At 39.2% G+C, this 24127-nt stretch overlaps 1 protein-coding gene and 1 long non-coding RNA gene across 6 annotated transcripts in view; one reads left to right on the top strand and one right to left on the bottom strand.

Annotated features, from left to right (window-relative positions):
• Nucleotides 1-24127, top strand: part of ZRANB3 (zinc finger RANBP2-type containing 3) — a 299997-nt gene that overhangs the window by 257853 nt on the left and 18017 nt on the right. For 4 of the 5 annotated variants that reach the window (XM_072789025.1, XM_072789023.1, XM_072789028.1 and 1 more), the window contains 3 exons: nt 16293-16680; nt 19835-20032; nt 23900-23991. In XM_072789025.1, the coding sequence (XP_072645126.1) occupies nt 16293-16680; nt 19835-20032; nt 23900-23991 (678 nt within the window). The remainder of the gene's footprint in view (nt 1-16292; nt 16681-19834; nt 20033-23899; nt 23992-24127) is intronic. The other variant, XM_072789026.1, reaches the window with a different exon arrangement.
• LOC140611921 (uncharacterized) lies at nt 7376-19103 on the bottom strand. Its single transcript, XR_012013233.1, has 2 exons — nt 15130-19103; nt 7376-13013 (listed from the first exon to the last, which is right to left on the bottom strand). It is a non-coding gene; the product is annotated as an uncharacterized lncRNA (long non-coding RNA).

Below are 24127 nucleotides of genomic sequence, written 5' to 3'. Positions count from 1 at the left end.
TACCAAAGCCAACTATTCAAGGGGTTTCCCCTATGTTGACCGCACATGCCTGCTGCACATTCAGCAGAACTGTGGCAATCTTGTTGGCCATAGCAGGGCCACAGGAAAGTATGTAGGCTGGACTAGCCCCCTGGTTACAGTAGCATAGCAGTAGCATTCAGGGCCAGGGCAAGTCCACTGGCTTGAGGAACCTGCTGGGGAGCCTGGGGCCAGGGCAGGCCTGCCAGCTTCAGCATGACCCTGGGAGAATATTGGGGCAGGGCAAGCCCACTGGTGCTAGCAAAGCTGGGGGAGTGCAAAAGTGGTGTCTGGCAGCCTGGCAAGGTGGAGTAAGCACTCAAAAATGACACCCACAGTACTTCCTTCCCCAGAGAAAGTCCTACCAGCAGATGCTTGTCTCCAGCAGATGCTTAAAGAATAGCTAATGAATCACCTTTGCATATGGTTCTGGCACTTTTCAAACTTTTGCTTTTGCCTTGGGTCCCAAAGATATGAGTGAATCTGCACAGGAGCCCTTGAAGAACAGATTTTTAATTACCTACAGGCTTTTGGGTCCCCTGGATATAAGCCCCATTGATTTTCAGAACCAGACTTTTTGGGAGTTTATCTCTACAGTGTAAATCCAGAGGGTTAGGGTATCTGATATGGGGCACCAGCACCTGTCTCCTCTGGGAGAAGCACTGGACTACTGAGATCCCTCCCTTTGGCAAAGATAGAGTTTTTGGCAAAACCATATCTCTGCCTCTCCTACCCATCTCCATGTAGCTTTATATCCTTTGTTGTAGATAAGTTCTTCAGCCAGTCTTTCAGTCTTTTTGAGAGGGAATAAATCTATATGTAGCTGTATATTTGTTATACATAAGAAGAGGGAAGTTCAGGATGTTTCTACTCTACTATCTTGAACCACTCTGGCCTCACTACATGTGTTTATACACACATGGATTTCTATAAATTGGAGTTCTATAATGTGGAGACCATTTGTTTTGATTTGGCCTCGCTTTGTATTCGGTTGGGTTTTGGCCAGGATGTGAAATGTGCTTTGAATGAGTTTAGGTGTGTATGCTACTTACCACTTTACCTTGATACCCTCCATTTTCATACATTTTAAAAATATTCAATTTGTTGAAAGGTCCTAAGGATATTTGGTGTGATTAACGTATTTTTCTTCTGAATGTTGCCAGAATTTCACCATTTCCTATGGGAATTTTTCTATTTATACAAATTTCTTCCTGATCCTTTTTAAAGTCTTTTTTTTAAAAATTTCCTTCATTTAACATTTTTTAATATTTCCAGTTTTCTCAATTAATCTTTGCCAAAGTAACCAAATTTGCCCATTGTCATCAAAAGCTCGTTGATCTAAAAAGTTTATAATAGTTCTAATTAGATGATTTTAACAGCTTGTTAATATTTCTGAGTGTCAGCATTTTAAGAAATGTTCATTTTCTACCTGTCTCACTGCCCTGTGGCTGCAGCTGGAGGTTTGAGCTGGGGCCAAGAAGAGAGACCTTCCATTGTGGGAAGAACAGATTGTGTATGTTAGCGCATGACTCATCCTGGCCCATCAGCTCTGTTGAATGGAGGACTGAGAGGCTCAAAGAGGAGAGGACCAAGGAGCAGAGAGTGAACTTGAAGGGCAAAGGAAGGATAAACTGAGGGCAAGAAGAGTCAGGAGGCCCCAACATCCCAAGCTCCCCAGTCTTCTTAACCCTGCCAATCCATCATGTTCAAAATGCTGTGAACACTATAAAGAGTTTCAGAAAACCAATAAATTTGATAAATTTGGCAAGTTGTTCTTCAGGGAATTGGGCTTCAGGTCAAGGTGGTTTTCTGTGGATGGATCTATAGCCTAATAGTATGATTATGTGTTTGGGAAATGGAAAGTCCTGTGGTTAGGAGGAAGAGGAGGGGAAGAATAACAGTAATGTTCCTAGACAAAGTCTTTATATGACTTTTGGTATCTCTTGCCATCTCTCTTGCCTGGTATTCATCGCCTTTCAGAATGGCGTTATCTGTATCTCCCTCCTCTCTTAATCGGAATTCTTTTTCTGTCACATAATTCAGCTAACTATTAGGTTAAAAAAAAAATACATGGTACCAGGGCTGGTGCTTTACCAGTATATTCATGTATAAATGTACTGGTTGTTTTAATCAATATTTTGGTAATGTTTAGTAAGTAGTCACTTTGTCAGTCCCCTTGTACTCCCTCACCCCACTAGTAGGGCCTTCTGGACATCCCTGTAACTTGGCGTAGCATGGAGCCTTTCTAGGACTCTGCTTCAGCGCAACACTGGTTAATGCTCCTGTTTTAGCTGTTGTGAAATATTTGAATACTCTGCGTGGAATTAATCCCCACAACTGAAAGAGTTCTTTACCCATCCTAATTCTTTACCCATCCTAAATATACTTACATTTTTTAAAGAAATTATTAATCCAAATGTAACTCAAATTGAAGTCCAACTCAATGAAAACATCCCACCACCATGAGGAAAGATAGCTCTGCACAGCCCAGTTGACTGTCCCTGAAGTAACCAGTACTGTCTGGGAGTCCATCACCAGGGTCACTGCCTCAGGTGCAATCCCGTTTCTCAGGCTTCTTTTTTTTCCACTTCTGAATGTACATGACATCTAAGTAGTGTTTTGGTTCTGATTTTCCTACAGTGGCTTACATTGAGCAATAAAGTTGGTCATTTATAGGTGGAAGGAGAGAAAGATACAGAGTTTATTATTTTATATTGTCATTTCCAAGTGATTAAAGGCAGTTTCTGAATAAAATACACTGAGTGGAGTTTTCCAATAGGAAGCCTCCCATTCTCTCTGATTTTTTTTATTTTTTTTTAATTTTTTAAAGATTTTATTTATGTATTCTTGAGAGAGAGAGAGAAAGTCAGAGACACAGGCAGAAGGAGAAGCAGTCTCCATGCTCGGAGCCCGACGTGGGACTCTATCCCGGGTCTCCAGGATCATGACCTGGACCGAAGGCAAGCACTAAACTGCTGAGCCACCCGGGCTGCCCCCTTCTCTCTGATGTTTACTTATGCTCCATCATCTGAGGGTATCCCTTTCTTTAGCAAGAGTTATGGGAATTGGGCCCTTCCCTTAACCTCTACAGAGCCCTTTCTCTCTTTTGGCCCTTAATGGATAAACAGTAACATCATTATCCAGCTGCTTGAGTCCCTAAATCACTGGATAACTTCTGAGGTCCCTTTTATCCATTTTAAATACACTCTAAAATATGTGTATTTTAGAGAAACTTGGTGCATCAGTGGTCGTAGGTAAGCAAAAGAAGGGATTCTGATTTGAAATGGGTAACAAGTCCCAACTCCTGCCTAGGGCAAGTCTTCCTGCTTGGTTTCTCTTCTTCAAGGCTCAGTAAGCCAGAGCTGCTTCCCTTTGATTACTTCAGACAGTAGTTCTCTTTCCATTTTGGAACAGATCTCCAGATCCCAAATTCAGTCTGTGGTTTTGAGATATCTGTGTTTTACCTTACCAGTTGTTTTCTTTTCTTTTTTTTTTTTTTAAAGATTTTATTTATTTATTCTTGAGAGACACAGAGAAAGAGAGCAGCAGAGACATAAGCAGAGGGAGAAGCAGGCTCCTTGTAGAGAGCCTGGTGTGGGACTCGATCCCGGGTCTCCAGGATCATGCCCTGGTCCCAGAGGCAGGCAGTCAACCACAGAGCCACCCAGGCTTCCCTGTTTTCATTTTGTGGGCTTATAGTTCAATATCTCACAGTTTTCCTTTCTCCTCATTAGATTCTAACTGGTTGCCTACCTTTCTTACCCTGCCTTAGTACTTACATCTTTGACCTGGCTCACACCACTGCCTTTTCCCTAGCATAACCATCTTCAAGTCCCCTGTCTGCTGTCCTCAAAGGCTCAAACACCTTAACCCAAACCAGATTTGTATTTTAAACACTCACACTTGCATTAAAAATATGTAGGGTGGTTGCTGGTCTGCTGCAAAAAATATAGTGTATAGTTGGGAAGGAAAGCTCTTTAGCACAACCATGATGTTTAAAAATATGCTCTCAAAATTAAAAAATAAACCTTCATCTTTTATTAAATCCCAACATTGTATAAAACATTTGTTCTGTTGTGGGCTAAGGAGGGTAATAAGAAATTATCTTATGCAACCTTGTTGTCTAGTTGAAAAAATGGTAACAGCAAAATAAAGTTGACCATAGAAGCTGTGGCATTCATGAGGTCTAAATTTTTCTTACCCAAAATCTCTTGTTTTTGCATATGTGAATATACCGGTTTCTTGACATTAACATGTGTTAAATTAGAATATTTATTTATATGTATTTTAGAATTCAAACCACTCTGTAAACATTATATAATTAGTCTACATAATAGCCTAATAATAAGGACAAGATGGTAACCACATTGTTATGGACAGAGACATATAAATATCTCTGTCATGGCTTACATCACATAGTGCTATTTATTAGGCATTTGTCTTTATTATTTCAACTCAGTAATCATAACTCATTCAGTAGTAATAATTAACATGTATTGAGTGACTATTCCATGCAGCCACTGTGCTGAGCCCTTAAAACACATAATTTTATTTAACCTTCATAGCTACACCAAGAAGCAAATACCATTACCATGCCCCACTAAAACTCAAAAAGGTTAAATATTCTGCCTAAGTTCATATAACCAAAGGCATGGCTGGGACTGAACCTGAGCCTTTCTTTTCCGCAGTCTGCCTTCATAACCTTGCCAGACTATACCAGATGCATTAGAGTTAGCACCCTGTGGGCCTTCAGTTCTTTGTGGAATGAGTAGAACATTGAAACACCTCAATTTGACTCAGTCAGTGTTTATGTGATGTATATTTTGTATAGGTCATTTAAAGATCATTCATTATATAAACATTTATTAACGTTATATTAAAGCTGCAATTATTTTGAGAGAGAGAGCACAAGCAGTAGGGAGAGGCAGAAGGGGAAGCAGACTCCCCACTGAACAGAGAGCCTTATGTGGGACTTGATCCTAGCACCCTGGGGTCATGGCCTGGGCCGAAGGCAGACATTTAACCCACTGAGCCACCCAGCGCCCTTAAAACCACAATTAGAGGGACGCCTGGGTGGCTCAGCAGTTGAGTGCCTTTCTTCGGCCCAGAGCATGATCCTGGAGTCACAGGATCGAATCCCACATCGGGCTCCCTGCATGAAGCCTGCTTCTCTCTCTGCCTCTCTCTCTGTGTCTCTCATGAATAAATAAATAAAATTTTTTTTAAAAAAAATACACACAATTAGATGCCACTTCATACCTACTAGGATGTCTAAAATTTTCAAAAGACAACATGCATTGGCAAAGATAGAATGAAATTGGAACATTCATACATTGCTGGTAGGAATGTAAAATGGTACAGCCATTTTGAAAAACAGTCTGACAGTTCCTTAAAACGTTAAACGTAGAATTACCATATGAACCAGCAGATTCACTTTCAAGAATTCAAAATATATGTCCACATAAAAACTTGTGCATGAATGTCACAGTCCAAATGTCCGTCATTTGATGATTGGATAAACCAAATGTGGTATATTCACATGACAATATTATTTAGCCATAAAAAGGAACAGAGTTCTGATATATGCTACAACCTAGAGGAATCCTGAAAACCTTATGCTAACTTTAAGAAGCCAGACACAAAAGCCTACATAGTGTTTCGTTCCATTTATATGAATTGGCCAAAATAGGCAAATCCATAGAGAAATAGAGTAGATTAGTGGCTGTAAGAGACTTAGAGGAGGGAGAGATGGGGAGTGACTGCTTAACTGGTATCTTTTTGAAGGCTATGAGAATGTTTTATAATGCATGTCAAAATTAAATCTTTAAAAAGTTTTTTTTTTAATTAAGACTATATGCTAGGTGCAAAGCTAAAGAAAACAGGTAACATTCCTTTTTTTAAAAAAGATTTTATTTATTTATTCGTAAGAGACACTCAGAAAGAGGCAGAGGCACAGACAGGCGGAGAAGCAGGGAGCCTGATGTGGGACTCAATCCCAGGACTCCAGGATCATGTCCTGGGCTGAAGGCAGGTACTAAACCGCTGAGCCACCCAGGCGTCCCAAATTAAATCATTTTAATGAGATATAATACATGCCAAAATAGAAATATATAAACCAGGCTCTGGGATCACAGGCTAGAATAATAAACTACATGTGCATGCGAAAGTGTCCCTTTGGAAACACCTGAGCTGGATTATGAAGGATGAGTTCAAAGGGAGTGAGTCCTAGTTCAGCTAGCCCTGGGTAAGGAACACCAAAAGCATGCCCCAAAGCATAGTGATAAGAACAATTATCATTTGTTCTGGGAATGGGAATTCCATGTGAATGTATGAGCATAGAGTTTATAAGCCATGGTTCAAATGGGAAGAACCCCAAAACTTTGGCCTTGAACAGATGGAGAGGAGCCCACACATGAAATGCCAAGAAGTTGGATTTATCTTGGAAATGGCATATTCATATCAGAGGCTTTTAAGCAGATGAAGGACATGATCAGATTTCTGTTTTCAAAAGATGATCCTAATAGCAATACAGGAAATGAATGAGAGGGAGAAGGGACAGGTTCTTGGAGGCAGTGGTATCTGGGGAAGGGGTTATGTCTGCCGTCCCTCCCATCTCATTTTCATCTATGGTAAAGAGATACTCTGTCTCCACTCCATTTTAGGGCTTTCTGCCCTATCCCTCAGAGATGATTTCTCAGAGCCTGAGAACTTGACTGGGCCACAGTTGAAGGCTAATGAGTTACTGAGCTCCCCACAGGCATGCCTTTCCCACACTTGTGTCTCCACTGAAAGCACAGCAAGAGCACCTGCGCTGGTGGCCCTGCACTCTAGATTTGGGCTGAGACATAGGAACTCCCATTATGGCCTTGGGTTTTAGCGGGTTTCTGTAATACACATTTTACCAAAATTTTACTTTTTTATTACACACATACAGGTCTATTAATAAAGTCAGTTCGTTATTATTCTTAGAGCTATTATTCTTTAGAAGGCTGCTTTGTCAGGGATTCCCAGATGGAATTTGGGGCACTTAACACCACCCTGAACTCCTAACAGTAGTAGTGGTCATGGGAACAGAAAAATTGCAGACATTGCAGAGGTAGGATCAATATAGCAGAGCCTCAGAGGAATTCAGCCTAATAGCAGCCTTTGCAGGAGGAGGAGAGGGGAGATGCCATAACCAGAGGCTTGTGAATAGGTGACGTTCCACTCACATTCTTCCCAGTCATACTCTAGTGAACCTTTGTGTTATACGCTGTTTTGCTGTACGTTCTAATTGTCCTTATTAACAGAAATGGCTCTTCCCAGAGACATTTGCTTGTACTGCTTTTGATGTCATCTTTAAAAATAAATAATAATGTTTTCCTTTTTGCCACCATGTTTTTTTTTTTTAAAACCAGGGTTGTTTTATTTTGTTTGCTTTATTTTATTTATGCCCACAGAGAAAAGCATATGGTGCCCAAGAGAGGATTATTCAAAATTTCATTTAACTACATGAGAATGGACCTTTTTACAAAATCTGAAAAAGTCTCCTTTTCGGAGAACTGAAATTCATTTTTTTAGTTAGATATTTAAGATCATACTTTTGTCATTCTCTACCCTCTGGCTTGTTTACAAATGTTGAGAAAGTCTCTTTAGTTCCAGTTCCGATCATCATTCGTCCGCCGTTCAGGACCAGCCAGCCACTGGTATATCACAGCGGTTTTGTTAATTCTTTAAAGAGCAGGAGACAGATGACATGAGGCAGTAATGATTCCTACCAGAGCTGCCCTTTGATCAAAGTCTATGAGAGCCGACATCGGGGCTCTTGGTGGTGGCGTGTGCCGTGCTAGAATAGCACCAGGCTTTGAAGTGCTTTCTTATTTTTTATGAGTTTTACGAGATTTCCTTTTCCTCCCCTTCAGTTCTAATAACTGACTTTTAATCCTATCATCACAGCCAAGAAATTTGTCTCTAAAGAGCAGTAGTTTACCAGGGTGCAAAACAGAGCAACTATATTAGCCCCCTGAACCTTTCAGATAAAAACATACATTTTGCCACCTTAAGCATTTTGTAATGGTTTTGCCCCCGCACTGCTCACTGGAAGCAATATTTTTTCTTTTGTTTTTCAAAAGCAATATCGAACAAAAGTCAGGAATGCAATAACTGGGTGTCTATATAATCGAAGAGAGGAATATCTTCTATTTTCCACATCTTTTGACATGGGCATGTTGACTTACAGTTGACTTAAAGATATTTTTCCCGAAGTCATGTGATAAAAATTACTATAAGCTTAGATCACTCCTCCTACTTACAAACACCTACATTTAAGCTCTTTATCACATATTAAAAGGGTCACTTAATATAGTTCTTTCTTTACAAGGACAGTCATGATGAGTTAGGATATTTGTCAATAATTAGCTAGTAAATTTCTTCTAAACGCAAGAATGTAATCATAAAAGACTTAAAACTTTTTAACTTTATTGTGCTATTTAAGTATAGAGCTTTCCTAGGCCATAAAAAATAGTTTGCCTTCCTGTGTTCCTGCTTATCTTTACCACTGAGAAATGCTGATAACATTAATACGGTCAGTAGTTTTCCAAATACAAACCTGCCAGAGCAGTATGGGTGCTGAGTATTTAACTATCAGTGTGGCTGTAAAAACTTGAAGATTCTGGTCTATTCTGGTAAGACCAATAAAGCTTGCTCCCACAGGAAGTCTGGTTATTAATCAACCTCATATTTTTAGAAAACATGTTTATTTAGGGAGCATTTTGTTTACAATTATTTCTTCCTGCCTTTTTCTCAGATGCTTGAATCAGTGGATCCCTATTCACTTTATAAAAGATTAATTTTAAAAGGACCAAAGAAAAGAAATTAGAAGCATCTTAACAGATACAGAAGTTTTGCATTCACGTTTAGTGTCTGCGTCTATAAATCTCATTAATGGTCACTTCCTTCTTTCATTGATCAGACTTGTCCCCAGAACCTGCTGGAGCTCCATAAGGAACTGATGGTGATATGTCCCTGTCTCAAAACATCAAGGATAGTGTGTTTTGTTTTGAGCTGACCTGCATGATATTCCAGCTGTGAGTCCTGCCAGCACAGCAGTGTCTGCTCCAACTCCCAGCCCTCGTGATTCCTGCACTGTCTTCTGCTCACCTCATCAGCAGTTTCCTTCTCTCTGGCCCTGTGGGCGCTCCCATGTCATTTGCTCTCTCATGAGGAGCTGTTCAGAGATCAGTTACCGTGACAGACAGATGAGCTAAGTGAGCATGTTTCATGCCTGCACAAAAGTGACTCTGTTTTAGAATCACTCAGTTTTTAAAAATTATTATTTGAGAGCAGCCAGAGGGATTCTCATTAATTATTTATTTCTTTGTTTCTCCTTACAAAGAGTGAATTCACTACCGCTATGTACACTCACATAGGAACTTTCAATCTGTCTTTACTTATAGACAGTTAAGGAAAGAAATGGAGCTCTTCAAACCACAGGTGCATGTTCAGATATTTTGTTCTAGTCCAATGGCTCCTAACTTTGTTGGATCCTGAATCCTTCTGAGACCATGAAGTGCTCTCCAGGGATGTCTGGTTGACTCAGTGGTTGAGCGTCTGCCTTTGGCTCTGGTCATGATCCTGGGGTCCTTGGATGGAGTCCCGCATTGAGCTCCCTGCAAGGAGCTTGCTTCTCCCTCTGCCTCTGCCTCTGCCTCTCTCTGTGTGTCTCTCATGAATAAATAAATTTAAAATTAAATTTTAAAAAGTTGCCTCCAAAATGTACATACAATACAGACAACACTTTATATTCCACTTCAGAGGCTTCCTAGGCTAATGGGAGGCCACCCTAGGTCTTGTGAAAAGTCCATGAGTCCCACATTAAGAACTCCTATTCAGTAAACCTGCAGCCCTTCTCTGTTCCCATCCAACATATGTGAGTATCATTAAAGTGTGTCACATTTTCTTACATGTGTTTCTATCACTCCTAGCTGCCAAGTATCAAAGAAACCTCATGAACCACATTCTTGCCTGATTGCTCAGAGGCTACACTCAGAAAACATGAACTGTTAACATAGATCAGGCTTGTAATTGATTATCCTAGAGGAAGCCTTTATTTCCATAGTGCCTTACAGCTTCTCGCAGCCCCATGGCGACAAGCTAACTTGAAGGTTCACTACCCATAACCATATTCATCATTGTCCAGTGTAGCCATCATGGCATTAACTAAAGTCATTGCTGCTAATTAATCTTGCCCTTTCCTTTTTCTAAAATTATACTCTAAGTGGATCCTTTGGTTCCCAAAATTATGTAAAATGATTCCCTTTACACCCACACACTCCTTTTCTGGGTTTTATGCACTTAAGTCTCAATTTATTACCCAAGCAGCTGAGATTTCAAAGTAACACGTATAATGATTACTCCTGTGTATGGTAAGTTAGCCCTCCTAGCAGCAGAGGTGGCCGTCAATTCCTGATTACTGTCAGCCACTGTAACCTTGACTGTGACTTGCCTCTGGCACATTGTGAGAATTTCTCAAATGTTAATTTCCAAAATTAGTCATTACTTAAATAGTAAAAGAAGTTCTTTTAAAAAACAGCTTAATTAAATGTCTTAATTAAAGAGAAGAACTGTAAAAACTGCTATTTTAAGGCCCTGAGAATTCTTTTTTCTGAAAGATTTCTCAGGTTTTTGTTTTGTATTATTAGGAGGCTTGCTTTTTTATAAACAGATCTCTAACTGTTTTGTTTGGTTTGGTGGGAAGATGGAGAAATTAAAATGTTTTTACGGAAAGAAATTCCTTACAAGGTAGAAGGGGACAGAAGATTCTGATACTACCTAAACATTATTCATGTAAATGACAGTGGCCTGTTATTATATATTTTATTCATTTTATTTTTTGTGTTTCTTATTTCCTATTTTTTATATTCCTATTTTTTATTATTTATATTTCCTATTTTTTTTATGTAACTGTTTTATTTGCTTCTCTTAAATATATTTCAAGGGCACCTGGCTGGTGCAGTCATTGGAGCATGCGACTCTTGGTCTCAGGTTTGGGAGTTCAAGCCCCATGTCAGGTGTAGAAATTACTTAAAAATAAAATCTTAAAAAAAAATGTATTTCAAAATGTATCTAGGAAGAGAGGCAGTTGAGAGAGCAGGGCAAGGCAGTAATTTGAAAACAAGCATATTAACTGCAAGAATCCTTAATTAATGATAGAATCCTTAGCACCCTTTTCCTAATCAGCTCCTGGATTACTGGTAGCCAGCACTGTACCCTACAGGCAAAAGACTGAAGGACTCCTTTCTGGAGAGCCAAACTGGACCAAGAGAGCATTAGGGAGACTGACAGGGTTTCCCTGACAGTCATGGTGACCATAGTGAAGTCCCTCACATGGAACTTGCCATAGCATTTTATCCTTAATGCTTATTAGTAAGACTGATTCTTAAATATGAATGGACGGTAAAGGTCACCAGGCCTAGAGGAAAGCCTCTCACTTGAAAAGCAGAGACCAAAACAAGCGTGTAAGCCAAGAAAGGGATCAGAAGAACCAGAGACAGTGGAATGAGCTGAAGAAAACTTTAAAAGGAAACATCAAAACTATTATCAATGTCCATAGAGAAGTGAAAGAAAATACTGTGCCCATGAAACAAGATCAAGGAGAGGAAATCATGCAAGGGAAAGCTCGTAGGAACTGAACCTGTCATATCAGGAGATAGTAAGTCACCAAGGATGGGAAGGAAGGTAATGAGGAAATCACAAAGAAAGAACAGAGGAGTACCTGAATGGCTCAGTGGTTGAGTGTCTGCCTTTGGCTCAGGTCATTATCCTAGGGTCCTGGGATCAAGTACCGCATTGGGCTCCCTGCAGGGAGTCTGCTTCTCCCTCTGCCTACATCTGTGCCTCTCTCTCTGTGTGTCCCTCATGAATAAATAAATAAAATCCTTTAAAAAAACAAAAAAGAAAGAAAGAACAAAGAACAATGGGAAAATGTGAGGAAAGCCGAAGAAAATCAAATGATTAATCCAGAAGTTTTTTGCCCAATTGGAACTCCAGAAAAAGAAGACAGAGAAAAGAGAGGAAGAAAACGTAATATAAGAAAATTTTCCAAAACTCAAGGACGTGGGATTTTCTGATTGAAAATACCCACGGAGCACCTGATATCATGAGCAGGAGAACCAAAACACACACACACACACACACACACATACACACACACACACACACACACACTAAAGCTACCACTCTCCTGACTTTTCTCCCTTTCTTACTCTTCTTTCTTGTGTTTCTATCCTCTGTATCTCTTCTTCATTACACCCTTTTTTTTTTCAAAGATTTTATTTATTTATTCATGAGAGAGACAGAGAGAGAGGCAGAGACACAGGCAGAGGGAGAAGCAGGCTCCATGCAGGGAGCCCGATGTGGGACTTGATCCCCGGGCTCCAGGATCAGGCCCTGGGCTGAAGACAGGCGCTAAACCGCTGAGCCACCCAGGGATCCCCCTTCATTCCAACTTTAATGATCTTTCTGTGCTTTCTGTCCTTGGCTTTAACCTTATCTCACATCCTTCTCCCTTCATGTACCATGATATCAAGTCCTATGTCTTTAACCACCTCTCTATGTTCATGGCTCACAGATATGTGAATGTAGTTGTTTCTTTCTCTTGAACTCCAGATTTACTTCCTGGAACTCTCCACCCTGGTACCCATCAGTCCTCACACGTGCCTGAAAGTGAACTTCTTTCCTTATCTCTTCTCTTTCTGTCTTTTTATGAGCCTAGTTGTTTCCTATATTCCCAATTACAGGAAAATATCATCCCTAAATTGTTACAAGTCAGAAATGTAGGAGTTTGAGAATCACTCTGGGCCCCTCCATCTTCCACACATCTTGAGGTCAATCAGAATGTTCTGTTAGATCTTCATGATGATAAGGCCCATTTGTCCCACATTTCCAGGCAATCCTCCTATTCTTTCATTCACATGTATACAGGAACAAGCAAGGTCATTGCCTGTTTGGGGAGAAATCTGTAGCATGAAAAAGGGGAACAAAAATAAGCTGATAGAAAATTTAATCCTAAAGATAATGTTTTAAAAACTCAAATTAGTAGCCTCACATTTAAGATGATATTGCAAATATAAATAAAAATAGACTACTGCAAAAAAAGGAACAGGGAATGAGAAGGAAATTTCAGATGTTAAAAATATGGCTGTCAAAATAAAATAATTCTGTAGTAGGGTTGCAAGATAAATTAGAGAAAAACTCTAAAGAATTTAAGGGTAGGGACTCCTGGGTGGCTCAGTGATTGAGCATTTGCCTTTGGCTCAAGGAGTGATCCCAGGGTGCTGGGATCGAGTCCCACATCTGGCTCCTTGCAGGGAGCCTGCTTCTCTCTCTCTCTCTCTCATGAATAAATAAGTAAAATCTTTTAAAAAAAAAAAAAAAGAATTTGAGGGTAAAAAAGACAAAAGGAAGACAGGACAATAAAAGATAAGACATTATGTCTAGTTCCACCATTCTGCTAACAATAATTCCAAAAAAGAGAAAATAAAGGGGAAGAAGCTATCAAAGAATAGTGAAAATTGCCAAGAGCTAAAGCTGATCAGTACCATTCAAAATTAAGGTATCCTGGTCCTGGGTGCTGAAGGCAGATGAATATAAATGACACAGATGCAGAAATACAGATTATTGTGAAATTTTAGAGCATCAGGGTAAAAGAGAAGGTCCTGAAAGACTCTAAAACAAAGGAAAAGTTTGCAACCTATGAAGGAACATGATCAGCATCATTGGGTGTTGGAAGGAGAGCAACGTCTTTAAGGACTTGAAAAGAATTGCATGCCCAAGGAAGCTACTAATGAAGAGTTAGGAATGAAATCCATTCATTCTCAGACATTGCAAGGACTCAGGTCATGCTTTAACGAGAAATAGCTGATGGAATTTGTTCATGTTTGCTGAACATTTGCTAATATTTTCAAAATCCTACAAGACCTCTTTGTCATCCTATTGATAGGAAAAGAACATTTTTATTTATGTTTTAAAAAGATTTTATTTATTTATTCATGAGAGACACAGAGAGAGAGAGGCAGAGACACAGGCAGACGGAGAAGCAGGCTCCATGCAGGGAGCCCGACCTGGGACTTGATCCCGGGTCCCCAGGATCAGGTCCTGGGCTGAAGGCAGTGCTAAACCGCTGAGCCACCCGGCTGCCCAGAATAGAACATTTTTTTTAAATGTTTGTCTTTTTTGCTTTGTTACCTTTTTTAAACACCAAACTTGCTTAGTCTGCTAATCTCTCTGCTTTTCTTCATGCTTTTCTTAGAATTTCCCTTGTGCCTTGTTTTTAAAACGTGTCTCGTGGTTAATAATTTCATTCTTTATATTTTTATCTAAATTTTGTCACTTCTACAACTAATTAGATAATTTTTGTAGAACATGAGGCGGTATAAAAGCCACATAAAATGAAAGTTGTACATGGTGGGGGGCTTTTCTGCTCTATGTTTTATTTTACTAATATGGGAACAGCCTAAATCTTCCTGCTTTCCTCCCTTCCTTTTTTTTTTTTTTAGTTTAAAAATATGTGATTATATTTGTAAATAGATAATCATAAAACTTGCCATTTTACCTACTTTTAAGTATACAATTCAGTGGTAATGCCACTTAATCTCACATTCACAGTTGTTGTGCAGTTGTCACCACTATTTTCAAAACTTTTTCATCACCTCAGAGACTGTCTGTGACCATTTAGCAGTAACTACCCATCACCCTTTCCCTCAGCATCTGGTAACCACTTATCCTTCTGTCTCATGGATTTTGCTATATCTTGCTTTCTTATGCAGCACTGCTAAGAGGTGCAGATAAGATGTATTATGTAAAATATTTCTTTATAGCATATGTATTTTGCTAACATTATCTGTAGTGTCTGTCAGTGTTATCTATTGCTGCTGTCTTCAAACAACAATCACATTATTTCTTATGGTTTCTGTGGGTGAGGAATTCAACCAGGGTGTAATGGAAATGGTGTGTCTCTGCTCTATGATGACTGGGGCCTTTGATGGAAGACCCCAAGTCTGAGATCTGGAAACATCTCAAGGCCCATTCACTCGCATGTCTGGCAATTGATGCTGTCTGTAGCCTAGAACCTACCTCGAGTTGTCAACTTGAACATCCACACATGGTTTCTCCATGTGACCTAGGCTTCCCCACAACATGGTGGCTAGGCTCCAAAGGCAAGCAACCTGAGACATAAACAGAAAGATTCAGAGTTCCAGGAACCAAGTGGAAGCCATATAACCTTCAACTGCCTAGCCTCAGAAGTCACACAGTGTTACTCTTACTGTGTTCTATTGATTGAGAGAGTTACAAAGGTCTACCCAGGTTCAAGGGAGAGGAACACAGACCCCACCTCTAAATGTAGGCATGTCAGTGTCACATTGTGAGAAGAGCTTATCAAATAGGATAAGAACTGGTATGGCCATCTTGGGAAAGGCAGTGTGTGTCCACTCTGGTACCCCTAACAGGATTCTCTAAAATTGACTCCTTTACTTCCTTCACTGCTAGCTTATCAGTTGTGGAGATATGTATCCTACCTCTCTAATAAGGAGGTTGAGATTTACACATAGAAAAGAAGATGAGAAGCATGAAATAATGATGGAGCTTTTCTTAGAAAAGGGAAATACATTTCTCAAAAGGAAGGCAATTATTAAGATGTGTCTGTTAAAGAAGCAGTTCTAATTAATAGCTTAATGCTATTTGAAAAAAAAGCTCCCTAGTCAAGGAAACATTTTAATATGAAAAACACTTTATAAACACTGTATTTATAGTTTGGGCATGAAAACATTTTTGCAGGTTCTTGATTGACTTGACATATTTAAATACACAATTTTCCTTTCCCTGACATACCTCTAGACCAGGTAGTTGATGAAGTATAATTTTATTACATAAATTCTGTAGCTGCATTACCAAACATCATCTCTAAAGCTTTAGTGTCATCATCTAAAATATAGGAAGAATTCTAGTACCTGTCTCATTTCACAGAACTGGCATGAGGATTAAATGAGTTAATATATGTAAAGCGCTTGGCACATTGTAAGTGCTTAAAAAAAGTTAGACACAGGAAGTATATAGATGTGTTAATGATATTCTGCATATATGTATATATGAAGAATCATAGCATAATTGAATTCATTTCCAACAAGGTATTCAAAAGATAAAGGAATATGATTACTGAAAATAGTTGGTTAATCTGTTTCATTGAGGAAGAACATATTAGATTGCTTCTTAATTTGATGACTGTTTGTTTTTCCTAGTTTGAAAAAGAAAAACAGCATGATATTCGATCATTCTTTATACCAAAACCTAAGAAAAAACAGTTGGTGACCTCCTGTGATGAATCAGGGATATTCCAGGAGAAACATACTGTCGTGCCAGCAAACCCTGGAAAATTGGCCACAGGACATACTATTGATCATGAAAGCAGTTTTGAACCGGAAGCTAAAAGACTGAAGTCTGTTACCACCAGTGACCACCGCAGTGCCCCTGAGAAGAAACCGTCCTGGCCCAGGCACACTTCATCTCTCGCCCAGGCAACCAACCCACCCCTTTCTGGAAAGGGCTGGCAGTGTAGTCTCTGCACCTATGTCAATAGCTCAGTGTTACCTTATTGTGAAATGTGTGAGAATCCTCAAGGCAGAGCTGGTGAGTACATGGAGTGTGGCCCTGGAGGGGGCTAGCAGTGTTGTCTTCACATAATCTGTGGTTTTAGAGGCAACCGTGGTTATCACAGGTTAGTGTGACTCCAGCTTTTAATCTAGAGTAAGAACTTTATATAGTGAAGACTGAATTTATCCCCTGGTGGAATGTGGAAAGCTCCCAGTTCTGTCAAGAATGTATATGCCTGAGCGTCTGTGACATGGCATTAATTTGGCACAAATGGACATTTCTCATTAATGCCAGCAGGATGTGAATTCAGTGGGCAGGAATAGAAGCTCTGTTGCTATGGCAGCAAATATGCCTTATAGTCATAGACCTGCTGTTTTCTTTCTCCTGTAGATAATACTTGTTTTTAAAGAAATTCTAGATTATTTTTGTTTAAATAGTAAAATAATCCAATGTAGCTTCTTTGCCTAGTAAAATATGCATTGTGTCCTGTTTCTTGCATGACAAATCATAAAAATTCCTCTATAAATCTTCTTTTAAGGACCAATTTGTTATCTGTTTTATAAGTTAATTATTTTCCAAAGCATGATATTTTAAAAGTAGAAATTGTAAACATACCTCAGAGTATGTTTTTATAGCATAATATTCCATTTTCTGATGTTTTGTTTTTTGAAATGATTATCAATCCTGAGGTTGTCTTAGAAAATAGATCATTAGTATTTCTTTTGTTTCCAGTTTTAGAGACCATTTTCATGGCAACTCAAAATGCCAAGCAGACTGTTTTGGAAGCTGGGAGAAAGCATTTTATTTTATAAGTTGTAATAATTGTACGCATCTCCTTTTCCATCATATGTGAATTCTTTAGCTAAGTAACATTAACAAAGAGTCAGCTAAGATAAAGGCTCTGCCACTGCAGTTCCTTCCTGTCTTTCTTGTTCTCCTATGTCTTAGTTTTAATCTGAAAGAAAATGTAATCAGTAGCTGAGTCTTTCCTCTTTCATTTCTGGGTGTTCCTACAAAAATGACAAGTCTGCCATCTGGGCGGTTATATTTGTAACGTGGACACCTGTTGTCTGTGAACTAAATTGGAACCACAAGCTTATTCCATATAATATCTCTCAGAATTTGCATTATCTCATTCAATTTCCAACTACTCTAGGCCATAAAAATAAAGTATCTCATGACTACGAATAATGCCAGTTCACATTAAGTATAAGTTGAGTGATTTAGCAATGAAAATCATAGTTTAACAGGGTTTTATAGTTCTGATTTTTCTTTGTGATGCCAAGAGCAACAGCGAAAGTTTCTAGATCCATGATTTAGTAAGCAAACTCTCAAACATCCTAAAGAAAAGTAAAACTTCTTTTGTGACTATGAAAGTCTGATTAAACAGAAATACATATAAGTAACAGTGATAATACTGTATATAAAAGGTTATAATTCTTAGGTTTATATTACTGCACGTGGCATAATGATTTCCAGCCTTGATTTGGATGTACCCCCAAAAGGGCTGAAAAGCAGAATTAATTCTAATTCATCCAAAATTTTTAATCAGTGTTTGCAATGTAACACTTTGAGGAAACAGAATCCAAAAAACTAAAGGGGCAATATTAGGAAATTACAGTCCTATAAAGGTTGCTAATGCAGTCTCCAGGACATTCAGACAATTTGGTATAGTATATATTGAACACTAATATTTGTCAGTAGGGAGCACTTCTCTTGTGCTTTGTTGGGTTTTGTTTTGTTTTTGTTTTGTTTTGTTTCTTTAAGTACTCTCAATGGGACGCCTGGATGGCTCAGTGGTTGAGCATCTTTGGCTGGGGGTGTGATCCTGGGGTCTGGGATTGAGTCCCATATCAGGTTCCCTGCAGGAATCCTGCTTCTCCCTCTGCCTGTGTCTCTCATGAATAAATAAATAAAACCTTAAAAAAAAAAGTACTCTCTATGCCCAACATGGAGCTTGAACTCACAACCTTGAGATGTGGAGTCACATGCTCTACTGAGCCAGCCATGTGCCCCTCCTGTGCTTTGTCCTTACTTAACATCCACATAGCTTATACTTGCCATCTTACTGTTCACAGGCCCACACTTCGTCTCTCACTTGATTCGCGGCTTGTCCATATGCCTCTGCCTCTTCTGCACCTGCGTGTCTAACAGGTCCCTCGAGGTGAACATGCCCCAAGATGGAGTTGTTCATTCACCACCACCTCACCTAACACCTAAATCTTCTCCTCCCTCATCTCCCCTCCATAATGCTAGAAACCCAGGCAGCATCTTTGATTCTTCTCTCTCCTTCCACACTTGATTTGCCAAGTTCTGCCAGTATAACTTCCAGTCTATCTTGATTCTGGCCACGTCTACTTTATTGCTACCATCCTAATGAAAGTCACCTTTTTCTCTCCCAGACTTCAGTGGCCTCCCAGTGAGACTCCCTGTGGCCCTTCAGTGTAAGCAGCCTGAGGGAGCCTTAAAAAATTCAGAGGAAGGGAGACAGAACGTAAAGACTGCTAACTCTGGGAAACGAACTAGGGGTGGTAGAAGGGGAGGAGGGCGGGGGGTGGGAGTGAATGGGTGACGGGCACTGGGTGTTATTCTGTATGTTAGTAAATTGAACACCAATAAAAAAAAAAATAAGAAATTTGAAAAAAAAAAAAAATTCAGAGGATCCCATTCTTTTGCCTAAAACTCTTAATGGCTTCTGTTTCATTTACAATACGGTTTAAGAATACAGGCCCTGGGGCCAGGCTTCCTAGATTCCCCAACAACCCTCCACTCACTTGCTCACTGCTCACTCGGATGGAACTCGACCCAGATCTTGGCCCTGCCAACCTTTGCTCTCTACCATCCCCTGATTACAAAACCTTGTTTTATTCTGTTTCATTTCTCTTTCTCTTTATTCATTGGCCTTTATCCTCTTTCTCTGATTTATTCATTTCCTTGTTGATTGTCTGTCTCTGACACTTAGAATAGAAACTCTAGGAAGCTGGGATTTGTTTGTCTCCTTCCTCACTGCCTGTCACTTCATCGTTTGCACATGGGGCATTTAGTGACTCCCAGAGAATGAACGAACATTATTGACTATTTCTTTTTTATAAGACCTAGCTGTGACTTTTTAAAAACTGGCCTCCAAGTAAATAATGATTTTATCTAAATTGGTACATAAATTGTTTGATTTTCATAATTCTGCAAATAGATAGCCTCAGCTCCACCCAGGATAAAAAGGAAAATAAGAAAGATGATCCGCAGAAAGACACCTCCAAAAACATTTGGAGTAGCTCTGACTGTGAAAAACAAGTCCTTGCATCCCCAGAACCGAACCCGTTGGCTGAGAGCAAGGAAGAAATATCAGAAATCAAGAGAGAAGATGGACTCACACCCCAGCCAAGTGATGGTAAGTCTGGTTTTCACTTCCAGGGTCCAGATACTAAGGATGAATGTAGATATATGATACTCTTCGTAGATTTGTGACTACTACCATGTTCCAGGTTTCTTGTATTCCCATTTATATTAAAAATACCAATCATTTAAAAGCACACACTTAAACACCAGATGGCTGGAAGAGCAGAGCTGTGGGCATTCAGACATGACTTAGAGCAGAACTGGCACTAGCTGCTCCTGCTGCACCCAGGCCGGTTGCCCAGCCTTATCCGAGCCAGGCCATCCACGAGTGAGGGTGTGGTTCTGATATTTGGGAGGCTTTTTTGGACAAAACAGTAAGATTGATGTATTATTAACAGCTGCTTAACAAATTATTAATCATTTGCACATGAATTTCTTTTAAATGGCCACAATTAATTGACATATTTTAAATTTAGGGTTTAGGGGTTTTTTTAAGAAAACATTTTAAGGTACATAATTTCAAGACTATATGAATCATGACTACATTGGGAGCCAACCAGATGATTTGGATTTATTTACTCTTTGGTTGATGCCATTCATTTCTTCGAGCTGTGATAGTTGGTGCACACACCAGCCTTATGCCAGACATCACTATCTTTATGGGCTGGCTGGCCAGAGCTGGTGAGTAGTTTGGGGTTGTTTTCTTTGTTAATTGGTCAGTGACCATAGTAACCCACAGACTGTTGTTCTCATTATAACAACACCAAAACTGCTAAGATGGGACAGTTGAAGTTTTTCTCCTAAATCAGCTGCTATTAAACGCAGATATAATTCAGAGTCAGATTATTGCTCTAAAATGAAGTCTTCATTTAAGAATTTCTCAGCTCAAGGCATCCTCCTTTCCTACCCCCCACCCCAGCTGTTCTTCCCTCTAATGCCTCAGGGTCTTCTCAAAGAATGTCTTATAATGGACCCTGTTTGAGGTGTGTTAATTTTAACAGTCTTTAGGTAGATGGTGTAGTCTCAGTTGAGGCATTCCTTTCATAACTCTGGTTTCCTTCCTCCTGCTTAGACAATCCCTCAAGTATTGATGAAGCTCTTGTTATAGAACAGCATGTGGCTCACTGGACTAAACATCAGGCCCAGAACAAACAACTGGAGTTTGTCATCAATGCTTAGGCCATGAGTCTTTTCATCTACGGCAAGGACATTCTGGCTTGTTAGTTGTAAATTGGTCCCTTGTTGAAGGCAGATGCTGGCTTTACTTACACATACTTTTCAAAAATCACTAGACCTTTTGAAATTCTGTTCTGCCAGTAAAATTTGCATTGGCCTCTTCTACTCCAGACAATGCCAATGTTTCCCCCCATACCTGTCCGCTCTTCCTTTTGTGGACTTCTCAGGTCACTGGGCTGAGAATTCCATATAAGCCATATGCTTCACCTCTCCCCACTAACATGGATTTTCATGAAAAACAAAAGAAGAATAACAGAGGAGACACACTATGTTATAATGTTTATTCTGTACACATAAGCTCTTTTAGAACTGGAGTGGAATGTGCTTTGCGAGGACTGTGGTTTTGTTCTAACTGGAGTTCTAAGGGTCTGGTAGGGTGGCTGTGTCTTCACAAGATGTGTCATCTCTAGTCTAAACCATTAAATTACACTTCATGGAAACAATAGAAAGAGAAATATGTTCCCTGATGTAGCTGCCAGCTACCAAGAATATCAGCTAATTTAGAATCAATCCTATAATTCTTTTTATCAGAGAATGACTTCTGATCCTTAAACATTAATGCATTAACCATAGTTCTTCAAAAAATCTGAAGACAGAGTGATTATACAATGCATTGTTTTATGTACATTAAGAAAGAAGGAAACTCTAAAACTTAAACTATGATTTAATACCTGAATGATACCCAGACCAGGTCATACCACCCTCTGTTGCTTTGATTATTTTTTTCATTTGTCCTGAGGGATTCGGCATTGTCTTCTACCTTCATCTACTGTGCTTCACATATGCTAGGCAACCCTTCTGCTTAGCTCTGGATCCAGATGTGAGAGAGCTTTATCTGGGATCTCCTTTCCTTAGGTCCATGAAGCACTTGGTCATTCCTTCACAAGAATATTAACAAATTTGGGTTATTCTCCCAACAATACATATTTACTTCTTTAATATCAAATTTATGCTCTCCTGCTTTATATGTAAAACTTTTGGTACACGTGGTAACTTTTTATTTCAATACCAAATCCTAGTGAAACATTTTGAAGACATTTTAGTGCAATTAAACTCAACTCATGTAGTAACAAATAATGTGTCTGCCTCAAGTGTGGTGTTGAAGTAACAACAATATTGTAGTTATGACTAAGCTCATGCATGCTCAGGCAATGACAACTACATCACCGACTGCCACCTGGCCAACAGTGATTGTAAAATGGCACGATTATTGGATGTAAGACATGCCAATTCAGAGATGTTAAACCATGGAAAAAAACTGACATTTTTAAATTCATGAAATATGGGAATACTCCCAAGTTTGTAAAATGACCAGTGGTTTCATTAGAAAAATTAAAACATGATGACATTGTCAAGTAGAATGACAAATAATAGACTTCTAGATCTGAGGATCTAGAAGGTCACTGAAGAAAAAAATATATATAAATAAATAAGAAAGAAAGAGAGAGATAGAATGAAAGAAAAGGAAGGGAAGGGGAGGGGAGGGAAGGGAGGGAGGGAAGAAGGAAGGAAGGAAGGAAGGAAGGAAGGAAGGAAGGAAGGAAGGGAGAGAGAGAGAGAGAGAGAGAAAGAAAGAAAGAAAGAAAGAAAGAAAGAAAGAAAGAAAGAAAGAAAGAAAGAAAGAAAGAAAGAAAGAAAGAAAGAAGAAAGAAAGAAAAATAATAAAAGTCATTTAGAAACTGTGGCAAGAGATTAAGGGTACAGGCTCTGTAGCCACATTACTGGTCTTAAGCCCTCTTGCTGGTGGTGTGCCCTTGGGCAAGTTAATGTGCCTTAGTTTTCTCCTCTGTAAAATGCACTACTTATTTCTGAGAGGTGTTAATAATATGTACTTAGAACAGTGCCTGGCACGTTGTTAAGTACTTGATAAGTGTTCACCATAATTATGATGTAGATCCACTGTGATAACCCTATCTCTCCAATATATATATTGGTGAGACTGAGAAGTGGTAAATAAAAGAAGATTATCCAAAAAAAAAGCTTGTCCACCTATTTCATTTTGTGAATGTGAAGCACGGGGTCATAGGGGATATGGTGTTAATGTGGTCTTTCACAGAGCTGCATTGCTGCTGATAACCAAAATGGTGCTCCTTCAACCTCAGCTTAAAACCACTAAAGCAGAAGTCCAGATTCTAGACTCCTTTTTTTAAAAAAATATTTTATTTATTTATTCATGAGAGAGAGAGAGAGAGGGGCAGAGACACAGGCAGAAAGAGAAGCAGACTCCATGTAGGGAGCCCAATGTGAGACTCGATCCAGGGACTCCAGGATCACGCCCTGGGCCAAAGGCAGACACTAAACCACTGAAGCACCCAGGTGTCCCTCTAGATTCCTTTCAGGCTGATAACAGTGCTTGGTGGCAGGAAATTCTCCCTCACATGTCACTCATATCTTTTCAGCTAATTCTGAATTTGTTTCTCTCTACTGGGGTCATTTGCATAAGTGCAAAAGCAACTGGTTTCCCTCTAAGCCAGTGTGGCCTTAGATGGCCTACCATGGTAGTTTTATTTCAAGTGCGACACATGTTCTTTGTCAAATATTTTGATATATTTTACATAGCTCTTTCATCATTCTAACCCATAGAAGATTAAAATAAGCTATTTTGGATAGAGGAGAGGTAAACCTTCAGGTTCTTTTTTTATCTTCTTTATTTTATTTTATTTTTTTTTATCTTCTTTATCAGAACAGTTGAAGAGTTCAGACAACTTGCCAGTGTATGATACCCTAATGTTCTGTGCAAGTCAGAATACTGACCGGATTCACCTTTATACTAAGGTAAGCATCATGCAGAGTCTATAGCTTGAAACATGCCAAAAAGAAAAAAAAAAAAAAAAAGTTTTTTTTTCATGTTTCAGTGGAGATATTTAATTTTATTAATAGTGAGATAAGTATCTGGTTCTTTTTCTCCTTA

This window comes from Canis lupus, chromosome 20 (assembly GCF_048164855.1).
Source record: "Canis lupus baileyi chromosome 20, mCanLup2.hap1, whole genome shotgun sequence".
Taxonomy (NCBI): Eukaryota; Metazoa; Chordata; class Mammalia; order Carnivora; family Canidae; genus Canis; species Canis lupus.
This window is presented reverse-complemented; position numbering and strand designations above follow the sequence as displayed.